At 38.9% G+C, this 20,608-nt stretch overlaps 1 protein-coding gene across 3 annotated transcripts in view; it reads left to right on the top strand.

Moving 5' to 3' along the window:
• Positions 1-17,486, top strand: part of SLAIN1 (SLAIN family member 1) — a 50,551-nt gene extending 33,065 nt beyond the window's left edge. For 2 of the 3 annotated variants that reach the window (XM_023923824.2, XM_086880918.1), the window contains 4 exons: positions 197-535; positions 9,992-10,156; positions 12,064-12,355; positions 16,370-17,486. In XM_023923824.2, coding sequence (XP_023779592.2) covers positions 197-535; positions 9,992-10,156; positions 12,064-12,355; positions 16,370-16,445 — 872 coding nt within the window. In that variant the 3' untranslated portion in view covers positions 16,446-17,486. The remainder of the gene's footprint in view (positions 1-196; positions 536-9,991; positions 10,157-12,063; positions 12,356-16,369) is intronic. The other variant, XM_086880919.1, reaches the window with a different exon arrangement.
• Positions 17,487-20,608: the final 3,122 nt, after the last annotated feature.

Raw genomic sequence — 20,608 nt, 5'->3', positions numbered from 1 at the left:
TGCCTGAAAGGTAGATCAGATGCCTGAAAGATAGATCAGATGAGTCCTATGTCAGACCTTCAGCCTGATTACATTTTAAATTCAATTCTTGCTGTAAAATTCTGTCTACTTATCTGTGTAGTTTTTAAGATTGAAGTGCATATTAAGAGTTAATCATTTAGCAGAAGCTGAATCGTCCTCCTCTTGGAATTTACAGGCCTTAGGCAAGATTATGCTTCAACTTCAGCATCTGTGTCAAGGCACACTTCCAATGTTTCTCTGCATGCGGGAAAAAAAGGGACATGCAGTGACCAGGAATATGATCGCTATAGTCTTGAGGATGAGGAAGAGTTTGACCACCTTCCACCTCCGCAGCCACGTCTGACTCGCTGCTCCCCCTTCCAAAGAGGGATTCCTCACTCACAGACTTTCTCCAGTATCCGGGACTGCAGGAGGAGCCCTACTTCCCCGCAATTCCCTACAAATACTTACCAGCAGCCCTTCTACTCTCCTCAAGCCCAAACTCCAGAGCAGCAACCAAATAGGATTAATGGAGGTGGGTTGCATGCTTTTCTGAGAAGTGGTCTTTTCTCTGCCAAGTGCTGGTGCCATTTTAAAGATGAATTGCACATAAATTGTGACAAATAATTTAAGTCTGTGTAAATGATTAAAGGATGTTGTTATTAAGCAGTTTTCTACAAAATGTAATCTATGACCTGGTCATGAAAGTTGTTGCTTTAGCCTGTTTTAAAATGCTGCAAAGATGACCACAAGTGAAGAAAGAAACAAAAAGTAAAGAAGAGCAGGCTTTAAAGATTTAGCAGGCTAATAGTTGATTAGAAGAAGTTTGATGTTCATTGTGGATGCAGTAAAATACTGATCTCGGTTTTCAGATCTTTAATTTTCTTTCTTATTCCTGAGTTTGCTGTTAATGCAGCTGTGCTGTGAGGAATGCTTATGGCACCTTGCTTCTGTTCCAGATCTGATAGGGCTGATCATTAACATAGCTGGAGATAATGTCACTCCCAAGCTGTCCTGAGATACTACTGCTTTTTTTGCACCACATTTGAGATATATTCCAGAATCTGGAAGACTTGTCTCTCAGTGCTTACTCATGATTTAAGTTGCCCTCCATTGTTGCTCTTACATTCTTTTCTTTCTGTATCATAATAACAATTTTCTTCTTTCTGCTGTATTTCACTTTTCAATACCTTCAGTCTTTCTCCCAAGTTAATTCTAAATAGTCCATTTCCAGTCAGAGTCTTGTTTGTAACATTACAGGTTACAGCTCACCCTTGGGCAAGAAAGGAAATCTGTTGTTCAAAACAACATAGTTGCTATTTATGGTGCTTCAGGTATGCATATTGCTTTTCTGACAAACAAGACATGACAGGTTGGTGCCCAAACCACTTAGTGGAAGTTACATTCTGCTTACATAGAAGTAAGCCATGGCATGGAAGTATAATTGACAAGTGGCAATATAGAAGGAGAGGTGAAGTTAACAGAGGGTAGAGCAGCGTGGGTGTCTGTTGGTAGAGAATTTGTGCCATATTAATTTTAATGTTACTTCTCTTGTCAGGGAGGTGCAAGAGTGTGACAGCATTGCTGGGCTTGCAGAAATGTTAGGAGTTAGAAAGGAAGGCTTTGGGGCATTTTTGTTCAGGAATAAGAGAATGATATGTTTCTGCTGTGTTTTAATGTGGCTCCCAAATGTGTTTTGAATGATTATTTTCATGCTCCATATCAGTGGAACTTAAGCATTGGATTTCCTGCATGGAAAGGCATGGAAACCTTTAAGGCACTAAAAACATTAGGCTCCTAGTTTGTTAAATACAGAGTGTCTATGTGTAAAAGATCACCAGTTTTATCACCTGATTGACTTTTTTCTCAAGAACTTTGAGATGTTGGATAATATATTTGGCATAACCCAGAAGTTGGGCATGTGACTTCAGTTACCAGTTCACAGGAATGACAAACAGTGCTAAAACAGTCAGTACCACTGTCTTTAGAAGGGAATTACCTCCTCAGCTTCTACCCCTTCAGCCTCTAATGCATGCAGCTCTGATCCACATAAGGGTAAATATTGATGGTGATGATATTTAGATTCCAAAAGAACATTTTACTTCGACTGTCTTCTTTTGGCAGACAAAGAGATAGTCAAGTGTTCACTGTGCTGAATATGTCTGTGTAGTATTACAGCATCTTCTCATCAGCGCTTACCCTCTTGGCAACAATTTCATTGTCTCTCAGGAGTGCCTACACCCTGAAATGGAGGTAGACTGCAAAACAAGAATTTTTTGAAGCTCTCTGTGATGGATGATATGTTCCACACTCTTAGTTTACCAGGGCAATTGAGAAGGAAGGATGTGGATGGAAGAACTGAACTTTTAGTTTCTGCCTTCAGTATATGTGAAAAACATGATCCCTAATTAATAATTAAGTCATACATGCCACATGCTGTGCTGCTCTTGGCCATTCCTACAGTCTTCTGAAATCTTTATTCCTTTGTCTTCCCCAGAAGAGATCACTTACATTCTTGTATGTGCAATCAAGGGTCTGGCCTCTGCTTCATCTGGGCATTCATAGAGCTTTACATAAAAGAATAAGAAGAAAATTACTGTTGAATTTTGATGCTCAATCTGGGGTAAAACCCCAGTGTTTAGCTTTGACCCAATATTTTCCCTAAACTAGTCTATATATTTAGCTTAATTACAATTTTTTGCCTTTAGGCAAATACTTTCAGGGATGCTGCCCTACTTGCTTTTGATGATGTTTGGCATGGTCCTCTAGTTGAGGTACTTAATACCTGCATGTGAAAAATACGGTGAAGATGTGATAAACCTATAATATAGTATAATACTGGTTGCATGATGAGAAGCACATGCATTTAAACACTGAGATGTGGTTGCCTACCTGTGTATGAAGGACCTAATTGAGCTGCCTGGGTAGAGCTACATGAGAACAGCCCAAGATCTGTGGGATGCCATGAGGTACCTTCACATAGGCACTGACTTGTGCACCAGGTGTCTGATAGCTTACTATTGCCAAAGGTCTGTTTGCCTTCATCCCCAGGGTTGCATTTTAATGATGACAATAGATAAAACCAGATAAATAGTTTGCAGTTTCTGGTGATCTTCTGCCTTTTCTGGGGGTGAGAATAGTCTCTCACCAGATATTTTCCAGCTGTGTTTGAAGCTGTATTTTTGAGCTCATACATTGTTCTTATCAATGAATTGTAGCAAAGCACTGCCCCTGCTGTAATATTGACACTCTTCCCTGTTTTAAATTGCTGTACATCTATTTGAAGATAAAATTACATATTTCTGGACCACACCCCACACCATGTAACTCCCACTCTCAGGTCCAGGTTCTTTATCTCACCTTATCCCTGTGAATAGTGTCGGTCACATTTACTGCCAGTCCCCAATAGCTTGATGTACTGGAAGGCTCCCGGTAAACACCAGCATGAAGTGGCAGGTGTGTGCCAATCTTAATATGTTTAGATGTGAAATATCTTGCAAGATGTTTAAAGTGTATGCAGGGCCACTTACAGCATGAATTGTGGGTGTACTTGTTAACCTTTTAAACAGAATTTCCACAACCACTGTCTGTAGAGTCTGTATGTTATCTTCGCTTTTCTAATAGGTTTTATTGCCAGTTCTGGCAAGAATATAGTAATAGATAAGATTTGTGTGAAATCTGTTTGGTTTTGTTTTCCTTGTTTAAATATACCCTCTTCCTAAATCAACTGAATTTTCTGTAATGATGAATTACATCAGAAAAAATCCATTTGTAAACCTTTTAAGGTATTATGATTTTCATGGGTTTTGTAATTGATTGGTGGGTCAGAAATAGATAATTTAAAGAAAACATGAGAGAGACAGGATGTGAATAGCTGTTAAGTATCTATTAAAATTAGCTGAAGTGAGTTTGTCTAGTTAGTGTGTGTTTCATACTTTAATAAAGCTTTTAATATGTTTGCAGTGGAAAGATTTATGCTTATGTCTCTCCCCTTAGTTTAATTTGAAGAAGTTAGGGATTAGCAACTTAAAATGTTGCTAACTATTAATATAAAGAATACTTTGTATATAATCATTTTCATATAAGAAATACCATTAAAAGTCTGGTTTCTGCTTTATGTTGTCATGTATGTTTATGAATACACATTATTTTTGTTACTTTGATGCAAAAGTAACTACTTTCACTTCAACTTTTAAAAAATACATTTTATTTCTGTTTAGTAATTTTATTAATTTATAATAGCTGTTATAATTTTTTGCCCTTTATACTTCTGATTTTCTGAAACCAGAAGTAATGGTTAACTATAGTGCTGTAAAATCATCCAGAGTAATCAAAATCTAGGATAGAAAAGATACTGTACATGGGATTGATCTTGTGTTCAGGCCCACTTTCCATCTCTGAGATCAGCTTGCTCACAACCTTTTATCCTGGCACCTTTTATTTTATGTGCATTTTAAAGTGTCCATTTTTGTAATACATGAAAATTGGAAACTTTGTATTTTGGGCAAATTATTCTAGGTAAAGAAAGAGTTTATTATAATACAGTAAGAAGGGATGGATAAAAAAATACATGGTTTATGGAGTAGCAATGCATTCAGTCTGGTTAATCCTAATGTATATTTTCTATTACCTTTTTACAATGCTTTTTAAGTTTTTAGCTTGGCATATACTTTGATAAACACGCCACAGATACCATTTACCTGAAAAACTTTGCTTTTATTTTCCAGAAATTACTAGTTATGAGTAACTTTCCGGCCTACACTTCAAAAATATTTTGGACATCATTGGCAGTTGCCTAATTTTGAAAGCTGCAGTTGAGGTTTCTGTTTGTTGTTTGGGTTTTTAAGCAAACTCCAGGCAGAAATAGAAGAGCAGCAGTACAATGAGTTTAGATATGGGTTCAGCATAGACTTATGGAATACTGTCTGCTTATAACCTGTCCTGCTCAGTAAGAAAGGAAAATTTCTCTCTAGGAAATTGTTGCAGACTTTATTACAGGAAAGGAGTGAAATAATCTTTCTTTGCTACCTTGGATTATATTGCGGACAGTGATCAGTGGGAGAATTTATGGAAGGCTAATGGAAAAATCTTTAATTGGCTCTAACTATCTGTGGTGGGAGACATATGTATGTGGGGCCAGGATGAGATGAAATAATAATTCTGAATAAAATGTGGGTATTTACATTATTGAGAATGGCATCACCCACTTAACTGAAGGGTTTGCTTTAATCTGTGTTGGTGTTTTTACACACTGATGTCTCTGTTGTATCGGCTTGTGATTCCACAGACTATTAAAAAGACCCTGGTGTATTTGGAATGTCATAAATGTTATAACTGTGACAGGTATCACGCAGATACTCATCTCAAGTCTTGAGAGATGAGGAAGAGAAATTAATCCCATAAAGAGACTCCAAATAGAGTCTACAAGAGAAGTTGTAACAGAATCTACAAGTTTGTTAAGGATTTCAGAACATGCTCTGAATGTCTACATAATGTAGAACATCATATTTAAAATCGAGAGGCATGGTTTTTTCCTTACTGTTTTACCCTGACCTATTTGTGCATTCAGTATAGATAAGGCAGAATTAAATTTGCAGGATTTGTGCAAAGGATTTAAATATGTGTGAGAAACATCTATCATAGCTCAAACAATGATACAGATTCTCTGAGACACTAATAATTCTGATTCATTGTATCACACTTCTGTGTTTTTGGTGAGGTTTGTGAGACCTTTCATTCAAATAAAACATTGACAACCCTTGCCGAGAATAACTGTGAAGGAATAAACGTGTTTCAAGAGACTTCACTGTAGAGTCAATTTAAGCCTCCGTGCCAGGAGAACCTCATGGGAAGAGGCATTTTGGCAGATAGAAGATGATACTGACCAAGGACTGCTACAGAAGTCCCCATCTGGCAGCCCACCAAGAGTGCACCTCCTCTAGGGCAGCTTTGCTCCGAGGACAAGGTCTGTTTGCGTGCTACATGGAATTAAATCTTCGGCCAGTGATAGTATTAGGTCAGGGAAGGGGAAAAAAAAGAAGCAGTGGAACGGGGACGGCCACCAGCAGCGCGGGGATCAGAAGACAGAAAGCAGGTGCTGCCTGTTCTGGTGTCCTGCCAGAAAGAAGCTGGGCCACTGATCCCAAGCTGACTTCAGAGAAGAAATAGCATCAGGAGAAGAACTTCCTGGCAAAACATCACAACTGAAGCAGCTGGTTGAGAGGCGAACTGTTGTCTTCACTGTAATTTTGTGGAATGTTTGACAAAGAAGGGAGACTTCTTCTTGCCTTTTGACCTGTTTCTAGCAGTAGTGAATATGATCTGTGCTGAGGGGTGGCCTTTTCATTTTCAGCTGAGGGCATAGGATCCTGTATTTCACAATTCCCAGCTTTTCTTGTGCTGTAAAAGCAATGGGCTAGTGCAGATGCATGCCACATACATGGAGAAGCATAAACATGCAGTAGGCAATTCTGCTGCAGGTATGTGGAAGGGCAATGTATGCTGCTTAAAGAAAGCTCATGAAATGACAAGCACATGTGTATATGCATGAATTATTCTTAGAAGGTGGTAAGAACCAGTAACTAATTGTTAACTCCCCTTCCATGACATATCCTTGAATTTTCTTCACAAATACAATACAAATGCCTCAACAATATGATGTGTGTAGGTCATGATGTTTTTTCTCAAAGAAGGCTGGGAAAGGCGAAGATACACCTGTGATGGTTTATATGGCTGCGTTCTACTTAAACACCTTATTTTTTCCAGCATACTTTGGTTCACAATAACAACTGTGGATGCTGTTGGAAATACCAATTCCAGTCATTGACTGATGACCACCTTTCCAACTAGACCGTGACACCAAGTGCCGCATCCAGTCATTTCTTGAGCAGGTGTAGGTCCTTTGAAGTCCCCTATTGCTGTTACTATCCACGTCTTCCAACAAAACAAATTTGAGGCAACTGATGATTTTTTTAGGTTTGCCTCTGAACCGGATTAGTGCAGAAAAGGTAGCAGAAACTGTAGCAAATTCCAGTGTTCATCACAAACAGGGCTATTTGAGCAAATTCATTCTCAACTGAGAGTATATCGCTACTCCTTCTCCTCTCTGTTGATTTTCTCATGAGTCTTTAGGAGAGCAAAGAGGTCTGGAAAGGAAAGCATCTTGGAAAAATATTTTTGTTTTCTTCTCATATATTTCCAGCAAGTTCATAGCTAGTCAAATATCAGTGGCCTGAAATAATATTAAAATCACGTAATTCCCACCTTTTGCTTCCATGTATTAAGCTCATAAGAGCCATCATTTCATTTACAAACAAAGCATCTGTAAGACTATTTCCACTGTTCTTAGGAGTGAAGCAGGTGACAGAACAAACTTCAAGAAGGAGATGAAAGAGAATGCATCATCCAAGGAGATGAAAGCTTCAAAATGCCATCAAGGCGAACATTTCTGGGTTTTCCCCAAACACAAAACTGACCTGCTATTTTCATTGCTTTTCAGGGCCATTTATCTCAGCAGACACAAGGACCCATCAAAGAAGTAACACAGCTGCTTGATGGATGAGACTTTGCAGGTGCAGCAGGAATCTGCTGCCTGAGGACTGAATGAATCAGCAGCAGAGCAAACTGCTGGAACAAGAAGGGACTAATGAACAGGAGGCAAAAGATGTGGCCACCCAAGACATGGAGGAAATCCAAGCTACTTCTGTACCTATTTTTCCCCTATTGTAGCTGCACCCACTGGACAGTTCAAGGCACAGATAATTCACAGATAATTGGGGTGGCTGATGCAGTCCCTGAGTGGAAGAGCATGTAGAGTCCAAAGAATTCTGCTATACAACACGATGCTTAAAAAGCTGTTTTATGCAGTGATGCTTTCCTTATCCTGATGCATCAGACCTTTTTTAGCCAAGTTCTGTAACGTTGAATTAGGATTTCAGGCCCTAGGACTTCAAAAGGGTAGGCTAGGACTCCAGAATTTACTGTAGCTACAGACATCCTGTATTCATTTTTTTTGCCACTCTTGCCCAAGGATTGCATCATAGGGTGACAGTTCCCTCTTCAGTTTCTAAAATATTCAAGAATTTTGCAAATATATACATACAGTAGCTGTATGGGTGCTATTGTTTGCATCCGCAGGACAGTTTTGGAAGCCTGGTAACTGTTTTATCATTGTTACATCACTGATATTAATACTTAGTACCTGCCTTCACCACAGTGGTAGTCCCCTTGCTAATGTTCATTGCTGTACTATTCACAGTTTCTGTCTGCCACTGTCAGTAATTAATCACTGAAGCACAATTCTGACTTGTTTGGTGAAAGATTGTCCATACATTAGTTCTTTGTTAGGATTTGGCTGTACCCTAGTTTCCAGAAATTCAAAGCATACATTTTCTTTTCCTGCTGGAGATACAACCTTTCTGTGACACAAGTTGCTGGAGTTAAGTAGGCGTCACATATTGAAGTTACTGTCAGTGACTCCTCATAACTTGTATAGATAGAACTGTACTGTCACGTCGTATTACTTTTCACTTGTTAGCAGCTTTAAGGATTAGAGGAGCTAATGATGGTGCTAAATAGGTTGTATATTTATGTGGACTCATCAACAGAGATTTCTAAATAAATCTGCTGTTTCTGTAAACTGAACTTGCCCTGTATGAGTCAGGAGGTCGACCCATGCCAGCATTCCAAGCAGTGCGCTGTGTTGTTCTATGCATAAAACCAAAACTTCAGTTTGGAAATGCCCTGCTCTCTGTGGGAGAGAGCAGCAGTAGCTGCTGTTACAAGACAAGCACACCCCTGCTTTCTTTTGCAGTATAAGAACCTGCCAGCCATTGGAACCTATGTCAGGAACAGGAGCTGGCAACCCCTGTGCTGGCCATGTTATCAGGGGGGACGCAGCCACCTCAGCAGGGCACAGGACTTGTGCTTCTGAACCTGGCCAAGAGGCAAACCTTGCTGATGTTGTCAGTGACAATTTAATAAATGCCCATTGTTTTCCCAGAGCAGTGCTTTGCTGAAGTCTGTCATGTCACAGGACCAGGTTCTTCAGTCTGTGCCTTTTTCCCAGTCCCTTCTGATTGTACATCTCCCTTCGGCCTGACAGCAGAAGAGACTGGAAGAGTTTTCCCTTAGATTACCTCCTGATGTCATGGTTAGGAAGCTGCCTTGAGGTGTCAGGAGGGCTTCAACTTCTCTCTTCAAATGAACTGGTGTGAGTGGGATTGCAGACATCTTCTGACCTCTTAGACACTTAGCTGTTATACCTGCCTCAAAAATACTTGGGGCATTTGCAGCTTTCTTTTTGTGAAAAGCTCTGCAAAAAAGCCTACACTGAAAATGCCTACCAAATCAGGTACCCAAGTGAGGTAGGAGGGAGAAACACCAGATTTGAAAATTCTTTTGTATCAACACAGGGCTCCAACCAACTGAACAACATCAGGACTTGGCAGTTTTTGCGTGTGGCTTCCTGCAGAAACTTAACATGCTAACAAGGTTAGGTTCTGAATGGAGTTATTTAGCATCTTACTGGCACCTGAAAGCAAGATTTAGTCACTTGGGATGGATTTCTCTCCTGTCTTTAGACATCCACAGAGTAAATAGCTGCGTCTCACTGCTGGTGCAGCTCTGCTTTTGGATTCACTGCAAAGAAACAGGCGCATTTAGGGCATGTTTCACCTGACCTACTTTACACATCTATGTGAAACTCATCATTATTTATTGTTTAAATCCTTGCAGTTCTGCAAATGTACTGCCTACTGGTGTCTTCAAAATAACTTGTGAATAATCATACTGTTACAGTAGTCAAAATGATTCAATTTGAAAGCTGTCAATAACATATTCATACTCTTCTGGTAGAGCAAAACCTCTCTTTTTGTTTATCGTTTGAAATGGTTTGTTACAATTCTGATTTTCTACGGAAATGATGCCAAGGCTGCTTGTGTTTGTTGGAAATTCTGACCTGACTAATGGATGTTGTCTTCTTTTGCTCCAGACAAACTCCGCAGAAGCATGCCTAACCTCGCTCGGATGCCAAGCACCCCCACCATTAGCAGTACTGCTGGCTTTGCTGGTTCTCCTGTCACTGTGAGGAATAGTCAGAGCTTTGACTCCAATTTGCATGGAGCTAGTAATGGGATTTCAAGGATGCAGTCGTGTAGTAAGTATCTGTGTTCTTCAGCTGAGCACAAGGGATCAATAAAGGGGTAGAATACATGTCCTTGTCACTGATCTTTTGTCTAAGAAAAATTAAAAGCAAACTGTTTTTTTGCACTAGATTGTAATATACCTCAGGATTTTCAAAATTTCTGTTTTGGAGAGCAAGTTCTGTCAGTGTTGTTATTGAAAGTTTCTTCCCTTTTTTTTTTCCTTTGCCCATTTATCTTGTGGCAGCATTAAAACTGAAAGAATAGTAACAATAAATAGTAATACACCAAAAATGCAATTAATTCATATGAGATCACATTTTTAGTTTTGATACTACAATTGAAAACTGTTTTTCTGGGTAATTTATGCAATGCTGGTTGTATAGTACACTGTATAAACACTGTCTTAAAATCCATGACCTCTTTCCTACTGAAGTTGAGCCACTTTCTTCTGAGGAAATGCAGTAAACAGAGGGTTCTATTCTTGAGTATAATATAATTGTTGAGTGGGGGAATTAAAATAATTGGTATAATTTAGGTGACTTCTTGATGGGGGGATGAAGGGAGTATTGATGTAGGAGATGAATTATTAATGTAGAATCTGAGCAAGATAGGTCAAGATCCAAACCCATCTTTTTTATCACGGTGGTTGAGGTTCTCGAGTGGAAATGGGAAAAGTAGATTTCACTGGACACAGGTAGAAACAAAGAGGAACAAACAAATTATTTGATAAGAAGGGATTTAACTTGGACTCTTCATTTTTTGTGAGATTTTGGAGGGAGAAGTTGGCAAAAACTTTTCCTGTTTTCTTTCAACTTTAAGCAGAAATTACAATGTCTTCAAAACAATTAAATTGCTTCTTTTCTGGAAAATATTCTTGACTGACGGGTAATTTTGTTGTACTTTTTTTCCTGTTTGAATATGAAAATGGAAGTATTTCAAGTTCCCACATGGATTTTCATGGTCATGTGTTGAGCGTTTAATTTTGTTAATTATTTTAGGAATATATATTTATTTGTGTGTTCATACTTGTGTGTGTGTAAAATTCCATTTTTCTGAAATATTTTTTTAAAAGGCCTTTATAGTAAGTGGCTGTGCTGCGGTATTTTAGGAGCTGTGTTATGATAAGAGTTCCATAACAGTATACTGACAGTGTAGTTTAATTGAATCACTCCCCTGCAGTTTTTCCTGTGTCCTTAAATGGTTTAAAGATGTCCTTTTTTCAAGGACTTGAAAAAGGATTGCTCTAAATGTAGTGTCTTAATTTATATGCTTCAGGCTTTTGACAGTTTGCTTTTGGTACATGGACTAGGAAAGTGATGCCTGCCAAATGTACACCAGAGGGCAGGATTGGGTAGAAAAATCTATATATAAAGCTTCTAGAGCTCATAATGTTGATATAAAATGATAGTTTACATAACATCAGCTGTGGAATATGCTCTTACATTCAAGATTTTTTATAGCCTCTTTATTGTTTTTATGCATAAAGCTTAAATTTCTGTGATGCTTCATAATGCTTTAATGCAATGTTGCTCAAACAAGATGTGGTTGTTGCAAGCCACCTGACAAAAACCTAATTACCTAACAGTGACTGTTTTATACCTTCAGCAGTTTCTCCTGTTTAAAGCTCTAAGTGTGTTGGTGGATTTAGTGTGCTTATAATGGCTAATTTAATCTCTTTGAAGGGAAAAAGAAAGATGAATATGGACTGGGATTATTTTCAGGATGGGGGTGGAACAGGGTATTTTAGTTAAGTGCAATGTTATAGTATTGGATTCAGGAGGTTTTTCAACAGTTTGTAATCAGCAAGTAAATTGTATAATAATGTGTTTATCCTTTTTCAGATCTATTTAAAAATTAGCATTACTACCTGGTTTTATTTGTTGCATACTGACCTTGTTGCTTTGTTTTCTTTTCACAGTTCCATCACCAGGACAGCTTCAGCACCGAGTTCACAGTGTGGGACATTTTCCAGTGTCTGTCAGACAGCCTCTCAAAGCTACTGCCTATGTAAGCCCAACTGTACAAGGGAGCAGTAATAGTAGCAGTATTCCAGTGTCCAGCAACTCACAGCTGTATTCCAACACTGGGATCCCAATGCCAAACAAGACTGCTGGGCAAGGCATTGTAGGGCGCAGTGCTCTTCCAAGACCATCGCTGGCCGTCAATGGGAGTGGCATTCCCAGAAGTAAAATTGCACAGCCAGTTCGAAGGTGAGAGTTAAACTGGCCTCAGTCTCTGTGTGAATAGCTTAGGCTTAAATTGTGGAATGTTTTTACCTCCTGAATGTGGATCTATAAAACATATGCTTCTGTCTCCTGGTGCTGAGTCACTGAATCGGTGAAGATTGCTTGCCAGAAATAGTGATAGACAATGCATGCTGGTAGCCCCTAGGAAACTCTGATAATGGATAGTGTGTAAACACGTGTAAATAGGAATGGATTGCCACCTGTCACTAAGAAGTCCAAACAAACACAAACCTCATATCATTAACTGATGTGGCTTACCTTTTCCCAGACTTGTGCCTACTGCTATTTCAGTGTCACAGCATGAGCCAATCTTAGAGTGTTCACATAGAAAGAGCTGCATCCCTGTTGTTGTAAATGGCAATAGTCTGTAAAAATGCAAGTTGTACCATTGCAGTGTTGTGAAGAAGGAAGTATCCTGGATTGTGCAGTCTTGGGTTGAACCAGCATCTTTTCAATTCCAGCTAGGAGACAACAGGCACACGAGGAGTCCTGGAATATCACACAGTTGCAATAAGCTGTACTGTTAAGCAAATGCAAATTTTTGCATGCAAAAAAAAATGAGAAAGAGAAATTAATCTTCAAATTAATTATTTTTAGGTCAAGCAATATAATAGGCTTGATGAAAGAGATTTTGTTTTAATCACCTTATCTTAGCTGGGAGTTAAACTCTTAGCTCCATGTTCTGTAATTAATAGGAATTAAGTCTTTTCAAGGAAAAACTTCTCTCAACTTGTGTTAACTCCTCCAACTATTTCTTCTCATTTCCCACATTTCGCCTCTTGTGAGGGCCTGCTGTGTGACCACCTCATTTTCTGTTGGATGAACTGTCACTGTTTAGCTCTCATCATTTTTGTGCTTTTCACTACATACTGGCTAGATCCAGAATAAGTTCAATTGTTCACATTCTCTCTTTGGTTGAGTTACTTGGGGATTACACTGATGTGACTGACAACAGATTTTGACCAACTGCGGTGAAACTTTGATAAAGAGCCGTCAGGTTCCTTCTTTGATGAAGACTGTACCATGAGATTTCTATTATAACCTTCTTTGCTCTCAGCTGGAAACTCTTTCAGTTAGACTTCTTTATAGTTGAGGGTTTTCTTTCCTTTTTTCTTTTTACTTCCCTCTACTTCATGTTCTTCTGGAGAGCTCTTAAATCTTTCATAGCAACATGTGAGGAAGCCTTTCTGGGTCATGAAGACCAGTCCCTTGCTATTTTGTAATGTCTCATACAACAGACAATATTAAAGAAAAACAAAATTAAGAGGTTTCAGTGGGAGAGTGAGACACTGTACTCTCAATGCTGTTTTTATTAGAAGCTGATTCAAATCAGTAACAAAGCTATTTATAGTCCAGGAAGTCTGGGCTCCTGTCTCCATTCCTTCAAATGTGCCTTAGCTGCATCCTGTGTTGCCATAGAGCCAAAGCAGTGACTGTTGAAGATGGATGGTCTTTGCACAGCGGGAATGCAGAATTCATAGGACTCAAAATGCACAGGTAGATTGGAGCTCAACCTGCAGTTCTTTAACACCCTCGTTCAATTTTATTGATTCATTTGGAAAAATACAAGTGGTTTCAGTTCATACAGACTTTTCCTGGAAGGAATTCAGTTGTCAGTTTTTTTTTAACTGTGATATTTTCTAATGAATGGTATTTCTGATTATCAGTTTAAGAGTCTAGCTTCTTTGAAACTTAAATAGTGTTGCTAGTCATGACTTGATTAGAAATAGGAAAGGTCTTTTGTTTTTTTTAAAGAAATGAGATGTTCAGGGAGAAATGCATGTTCAAATCTGTCTTCCTACCTTTGGCCAGACTGTTAAGTAGCCAAGTTGCTGGTATTTCAGATACATAAAGTGGGTTCTTAGACACATTATATTTGGGTTGCATTAGGGAACTTTAGTATTTGCTGCATAGAATAAAACACTGGATGAGGGAGTAATAATTTGTAATATAAAATAATTTGTAATATAGAATTGCAGTAGTTGAGATAAATAACTTGGCTAAATATTAACTGATTTTCTCCTTACTATTAGAGATTCAAGCAGTTTAAAGAAATTGTGATGGTGTAATCCATCTCTTTTTAGCCTTAGAAGTCAGCACCTTTTTTTTTTTTTTTGTTCCTGTTGAGCAAAAAGGATCCACACAACCCTCATCCCTTTCCAACTCCAATCTCAGGGCTTCTTGCAGACCCCACCTTTTGGTTCTCTGTGTTTTAGCTTTATGCAGTGTGAAGGGCAGTGGGGGCAGCTGCCCTTAGGGCAGGGTGAGCAGGGGGCTGAGTGGGACAGCTGGGCTGCCCTGCAGTGTCCAGCCTAGAGCAGTGTTGGTGGTGATCAGGGTCAGCCAACACTCCCAGTCTCCAGACAAGGCCATGGTGATGAGACAGGTTCCAGCTAAAGCCAGAGCAACTCAGGATCTGGATCATGCTAGATACCAGGCACAAGTGTGGCAGGAATGTAAGCATACCTGTGGAGCCAGGGCTTGCTTATTCCTGCTGCCTTGTACTGGAGCCAGTTGCTGCTATCCAGCTGGTGATGGAAAAGTAGAAATGCATTACGGCCCCTCCACAGCTCCTGTCTCAAACAGTGTGATGTCATACCAACAGCTTGTGCTTGTTTGAACTGGTTTTCATTGCTGGCACGTTTTTCTGTCAGTGCCCTGTAGCAGAGATTCACCTCTGGATACACAGCAGTATTCTTACAATTATTTTCAAGTTAGCTAATCATTATTTTTTTTTCCCCCCTCTCTGTTTGTTTTTTTTTTTTTTTTTAAGATTATTAAACATACGTTCTTCCTTTCTCTCTGGAAACGAAAGCAGCAGTTGCAGAAAACAGCAAAGGCAGATTATGTTCTTAGTCTCAAGTAACTGGATTTATATCAAAGATAAATGGTGCTACACTGAAATGGAGCTACACAAAAGCAGCTTGGCTGAATCTGACTTTAGCCAACTGTTATTACTTAAGTGCAGTGTTTTTGCTACTAAAAAAGCAGTTGTAGCAGAAAGCTGAAGCTGCTCTGATGACTGGCCTACCAACTGCCTGCTCTACAAGATACCTCTGCCTTTTTACAGCAAGCAGCATTTGGAAAGGAGGCATTAATATCTTATAACAAAAGCGGAGTAGTTTGAAAACAAGGCTTGAGGTCTGCTTTTATAAAAGTTGAAATAGTTTCACAAAATTGAAACACAATTTTTTCAGCAAATTAGGGAGTGACAAAATTACAGTTGTGGCAAATTAAATACAGAGCCTACTGTGTTACCAGTGTGTTGGCAGTTAGGTCAAGTCAGATGGTTGTTTTTTCATTTTTTTCATTTTGCTTGAAATAGTTGCCTCAGTAATAACCTGGAGGGTTTGGAAGATGGTCAGGAAGTGTTTTAGATGTCTTCGATGTTGAGTGAGAGATGCAGCCCAGGTGTGAGGGTGGGAACCCAGGGGATGGTGAGTTCCTGTCAGGAGTTGCAGTGCTGGAACTTGTGACTCTGGAAACACATCGTCACATGTCCTCGATAAAAGAGGGTCTGGAGGAGAACTCGGTCAGCTGATAAAATTCTTCGCTGCTTGCACGGTATCTGTATAAACTGCTGGTTTTTCATGAGTATGCTAATCACAATAGCTTTTTGGAAAGTGTTTCCCATTAGAGCTCGGCTGCCCTTAGTGACAAAAATGTGTTTTTACTGTCTTTAGCTCTGAAAAGCCAAATCTTGTTATTTAGAGGCATCTCATTCATGATTACAATTATTCACTCAATTCCTTTTTACAAATCTTTCATGCTCTTCTCATTGGAAATGGCCTTAATTTCACCATAGATCTTTATATGTGCACTAATATGTAGCCAGAAATACACCAGAGGGATGTCTCTAAGCAAGCCCCAAAGCCATTGTCACTGCAGAAGTAAATGATGTCTTTTACCTTGATCTTTCACAGGAAATATGACCTCATTTTCTTTTCTTTTTTTTCCCCTGTCATTTGGTTAATACAGTTTTCTTCAGCCTCCAAAGCCACTGTCGTCGCTGAGCACGATACGGGATGGGAACTGGAGAGACGGCTGCTATTGATGAAGGATGCCCCTCAACATCATGGAAACATGTGGAAAACACATAATGTGGATTTCATTACCCAGCTGGCTGGGTAACAGTGATTTGGAAAAGGAGGGTCATACAGTATTATTTTCCCCAGGATCTTAATCTGTAACCATCTACAATGCCATGTCATTTTTAAAAAATGAACATCTTATCAAATACTAAATATTGCACTTAATCAGTTACCTGAACAGCTGCATTGTTAGCAGACTAACAATGGCAGTGTTGGCATTTGGAGCTGAAGAAAGTATTATATGTGTGCAAAATACAAGAATATTTCCTTGGCACGAACTAGGAGATTTTGCTTTTGGGCAGCTTTGCCGTACTGAAGTTCTGAGATAATTTATTCAGTGTAAAGTCATCACGCATTTTATTTTCAATTTTGGGGTACTTATGTATGTGCTTGAATTTTTTTCTAGTGCTTTCAGTATATTTTATTTTGTATACTTAAGTTCATTTAAACTTGCCTGGACCTTGAACTACAGAGAGATAATTTAACTTTTTCTGTGCCATAAATAATATTTTTGGGGTAATGTACTTTTTTAGCGCTAGGAACATATCTTAAAAATCTGACCATTGGCAATACAAAGCAGTATATTTATGTTGCAGAAGCACAAAAGAAAAAAAGGTAGCATTCACTGGAAATTGCTATCCAGCTGGGTCAGCATGGTTTTGTTGGTCTACCACCATTTGTTGAATTGTTAATTTATTGTCATAGTGTTTTGTATTTAAAATGGCAGCATAAATCACATTGCACTTACAAAGGTACAGTGATCTCTAAAACTACTGTTGATTTTCAGTACTTTATTACAAAGAATAAAATTGTAATGTTTTATTAACAGTTGCTTATGGAAAATGAGTTTTAATGTGAATAAATCTTTTGATAGATCTTTTACAAAATCCAATTGCACTAATCAATGCTTTCTTACAATGGCATATGATTTAATATTTGATTACAACTGTGTATACTGCTGTTTTGGAATGTTTCAGGAAATAAAGAATCTATTTCAGCAATAATGCTCTTCTTCAGTGTGCCATGTAAACATTGTGAAAAATTCAGCTACTCATATCTGCTAAGCTCCTGAAGTTTCTACTTACCTTTTATAAGGATTATGCTGGATTTTTTCAAATAGTAACTGAGTTACCTGAAAAATTATTTTTTTTAATTGTGTTAAGAAGCCATGGTATGCGTAGAAGAAAAATATGTATTCATTTTGAAATCAACCTTACTATGATCTTAAGAGACTTTTTCAATTTAATTAAGATGCCATTTTAATTTAATGTTAAGAGCGTGAAAGTGCAAATACATCTTGCAATGGGAAACAGAGATTGTGTACCTTTCACTGTGGCTATGAATTTGCTCTCAGTTTTGCTCTGCAGTTGCTTAAGGACCCGCTTTTCTGAAAAGGGCAAGCTAAAATAAAAAGCAGAGGAGAGGTATTTAATGGTGACTGAAACTTTGCGCTGAGAAGTGATGTATACTAGTGCAGTAGGATCTCTGCATAGCAGTTTAACTGAAATTAACAGTTAATTTTTCACACTGAAGTTATTTTAATACAGTTAAAATCCTTTTTTTTTTTTTTCTTTTCTGAAAGAACTGTTGAAAAAGGTATCAAGAATAATAAAAAAGAGACATAATCTCTGCAAAGGTAAGTATTTAAGCAGGAATGTGCCAAACTCACATAGTTTGTTAGAAGCTTTAACTGGAAGAAATTACTTTTATTTAAAGCAGTCAGTCATTTGTGGATAATCTATGATTGTGGTAGGGTTCAGAGGCAGCTTGGGGGTGCTTTGCCTTTTGCCTGTGAGAAATTCTGCAGCTCGCATGGCTTCTGGTCCTAGGGATCCAGCATGATCACCTTCATAAAAGATGGATGAAGGCCCATGGCAGTGATTCGTTTCTCATTGATGACAGCCCTGGTCTGAACTGTGCCTTCAATTTGTTCCTTAGTGCCAGGATTTTACCACTGTTCCTACATTATCTGGGACACCACAGCACCACATTATTTTCAGTTTTTTAAATAGGTTGCAGCTGTTGGATTTAATACCGAGTTGTACACAGGAGGGCAGTATATACTTTGAAAATATTTTCTTTTTTGGTAGGTCGTCTGTTTTCCAGGCTCTGAATATTACGAGCTTTTTGAGAAGATCCAGTGTTTCCCATTTTAATTACCCTGTTCTCTTGTAAGGTTACCAGGATTTGGTGACCTTACAGCTTTTCTGTTCTAAGTATTTTTGTCAAGTATCTGTCACATGGGATGCCATCAAGCTCTAGGAGGAAACCCAAGGTGTGAACAGCTGGATTGAAGAACCAACAGGATCGCGCTCGTTTCAACCATGGGCTGTGGTACTGCTGCTGTTTGCCTGGAGCTGCTGGAGCTGTATGTCTCCCCTCAAATTTATATCAGTGAACCTGGGTACTATTGCACAGTGTCACAGACTTCACAAATCTCAGTGGGAGCAAACTGGGTGGAATATGCAGCACAAAGTCACTTCTGTCAGGCTCAGTTTTGGTGAGAGGCAGAATCTCCTCCAGGGCAATGGAAAACACAGTTATCTTTAAAAATAAAGACTCAAAGTTACTTTTTGCAAGGAGAAAGTAATTTCTAAGTGTAAGGGAGCTTTTGAGGAATCTCTTCTTTTTGGTTCTTCTCTTTTGGTCCATGAATGCAAATCCTACCCTGCCTCCTTGTTGCTGCATCCCAAAAATGATACATCTCCTTCAGTCCAAACTGTAATCTTGAGCTCACCTCTTGAGCTACTGAGTGAGTCATGACCTTTGAGTAAAAGGTCTTTTCCCCTCTCTAGTCACCGGGGATAAAATCTCTATGTTTCCAGTCTTTGAGCCCTGTAATCTGGGGCACTGCCTTTGATTTTTCCACAAGCTAATATTCTGGTTAAGTCTAAATCCTGCATTGAAGATACATATTTGTTTTTTTCATCCCTACAAATGAAATTCATCCATTACCTCCTCACCTGAAGTAATCTTCAACCTTGTAGTGGCTTCAGTATGTATAATCTGTCCAAAGTAAAACTGCTAAGATAGTTTTTCTCTCTGCTTTGACAGTGTTGCTGCTTTGACCACTTCATGTGTATTGCTGATTTTCCCCTCTCTGTTGAAAAGAATTGTTGTGATCTACTTGTACTCTTCTACAAGGTTTTGGACACTATCCCATCCCCACTATTAGTTTCTCATTGAGTGTTGAATTGAATTCCCATATCAAAGACCATGATGCCAGACTGCATTGTGTGTGCTGCAAGAAGAGCACCTGCTAGGTCCTTCTGTGTCGTCTCTCCCTCACTATAGAGGATCACTGGGCATCTCCATTTTTTAATTCACTGTCAAATCCTTCTTAAAATATTTTTTTTCTTTGCCGTGGTACCGCTCAAATCAGGACAACAGTTAAATTACCAGTGTTGTCATCTGCTGCTTTCAAGCCCATCAGTTTAAATTTGACTGGTGATTATTGCTATACCTAAACTGCAAATTGTTAGAGACACAGACTGCTGTCTTTTTCCTTTGGGCTTTTAAGGTGTGAAGCCCAGTAGAATTTCAGACCCACCATTACAATGCCTGTATACTAATACGCATACTAAAAATCATTATTTTCATACAGAAAACACTATTTAAATATCTACTGAGAATGATGGGTGAGGTTTCATAATTAAAAAGATTTGGGGTAGTAGCACAATCACTCTTGAAAGCATATTTGTGGTGTTGAATCTTCAGGCGTGATTCACTAATTCAGAAATTCTGGTTAAAAAAGGAAGTGACTAAGCCTGGGTGACATTCACTGTCACTGTTGAGGTGAAAAGGGTATGTTCTGCTTAGTGTGATTTAATTTTCTTTTTCCTATTTGACCAGCCTATCTGCTCAGCCATCTTTCCCCCTCATCAATATTTCTACCTCTTGCACTCCCCAGATTCAAACCTTTCTTGTAATCTCTCTCAGTGATTACACATGCTTTTGTGGCTCTTCTGGCTTTTGTAGCTGTTGCAGTTCTTGGCCATCCACCTGTAGATTCCCACCCTGTTATTCTGCTCCTCACTCTCCAGCCTGTGGAGCAAGTCCTCAATGTATCTTCTGTCTCCATCAGTGGGACTATCAGCTCTACCTGCCAAGGTAAGCGCTTACGCTT

The sequence above is a fragment of the Cyanistes caeruleus genome, chromosome 3 (assembly GCF_971803275.1).
Source record: "Cyanistes caeruleus chromosome 3, bCyaCae1.hap1.1, whole genome shotgun sequence".
NCBI lineage: Eukaryota > Metazoa > Chordata > Aves > Passeriformes > Paridae > Cyanistes > Cyanistes caeruleus.
The sequence above is the reverse complement of the archived record's forward strand: the minus strand, read 5'-3'. Positions and strand labels throughout refer to the sequence as shown.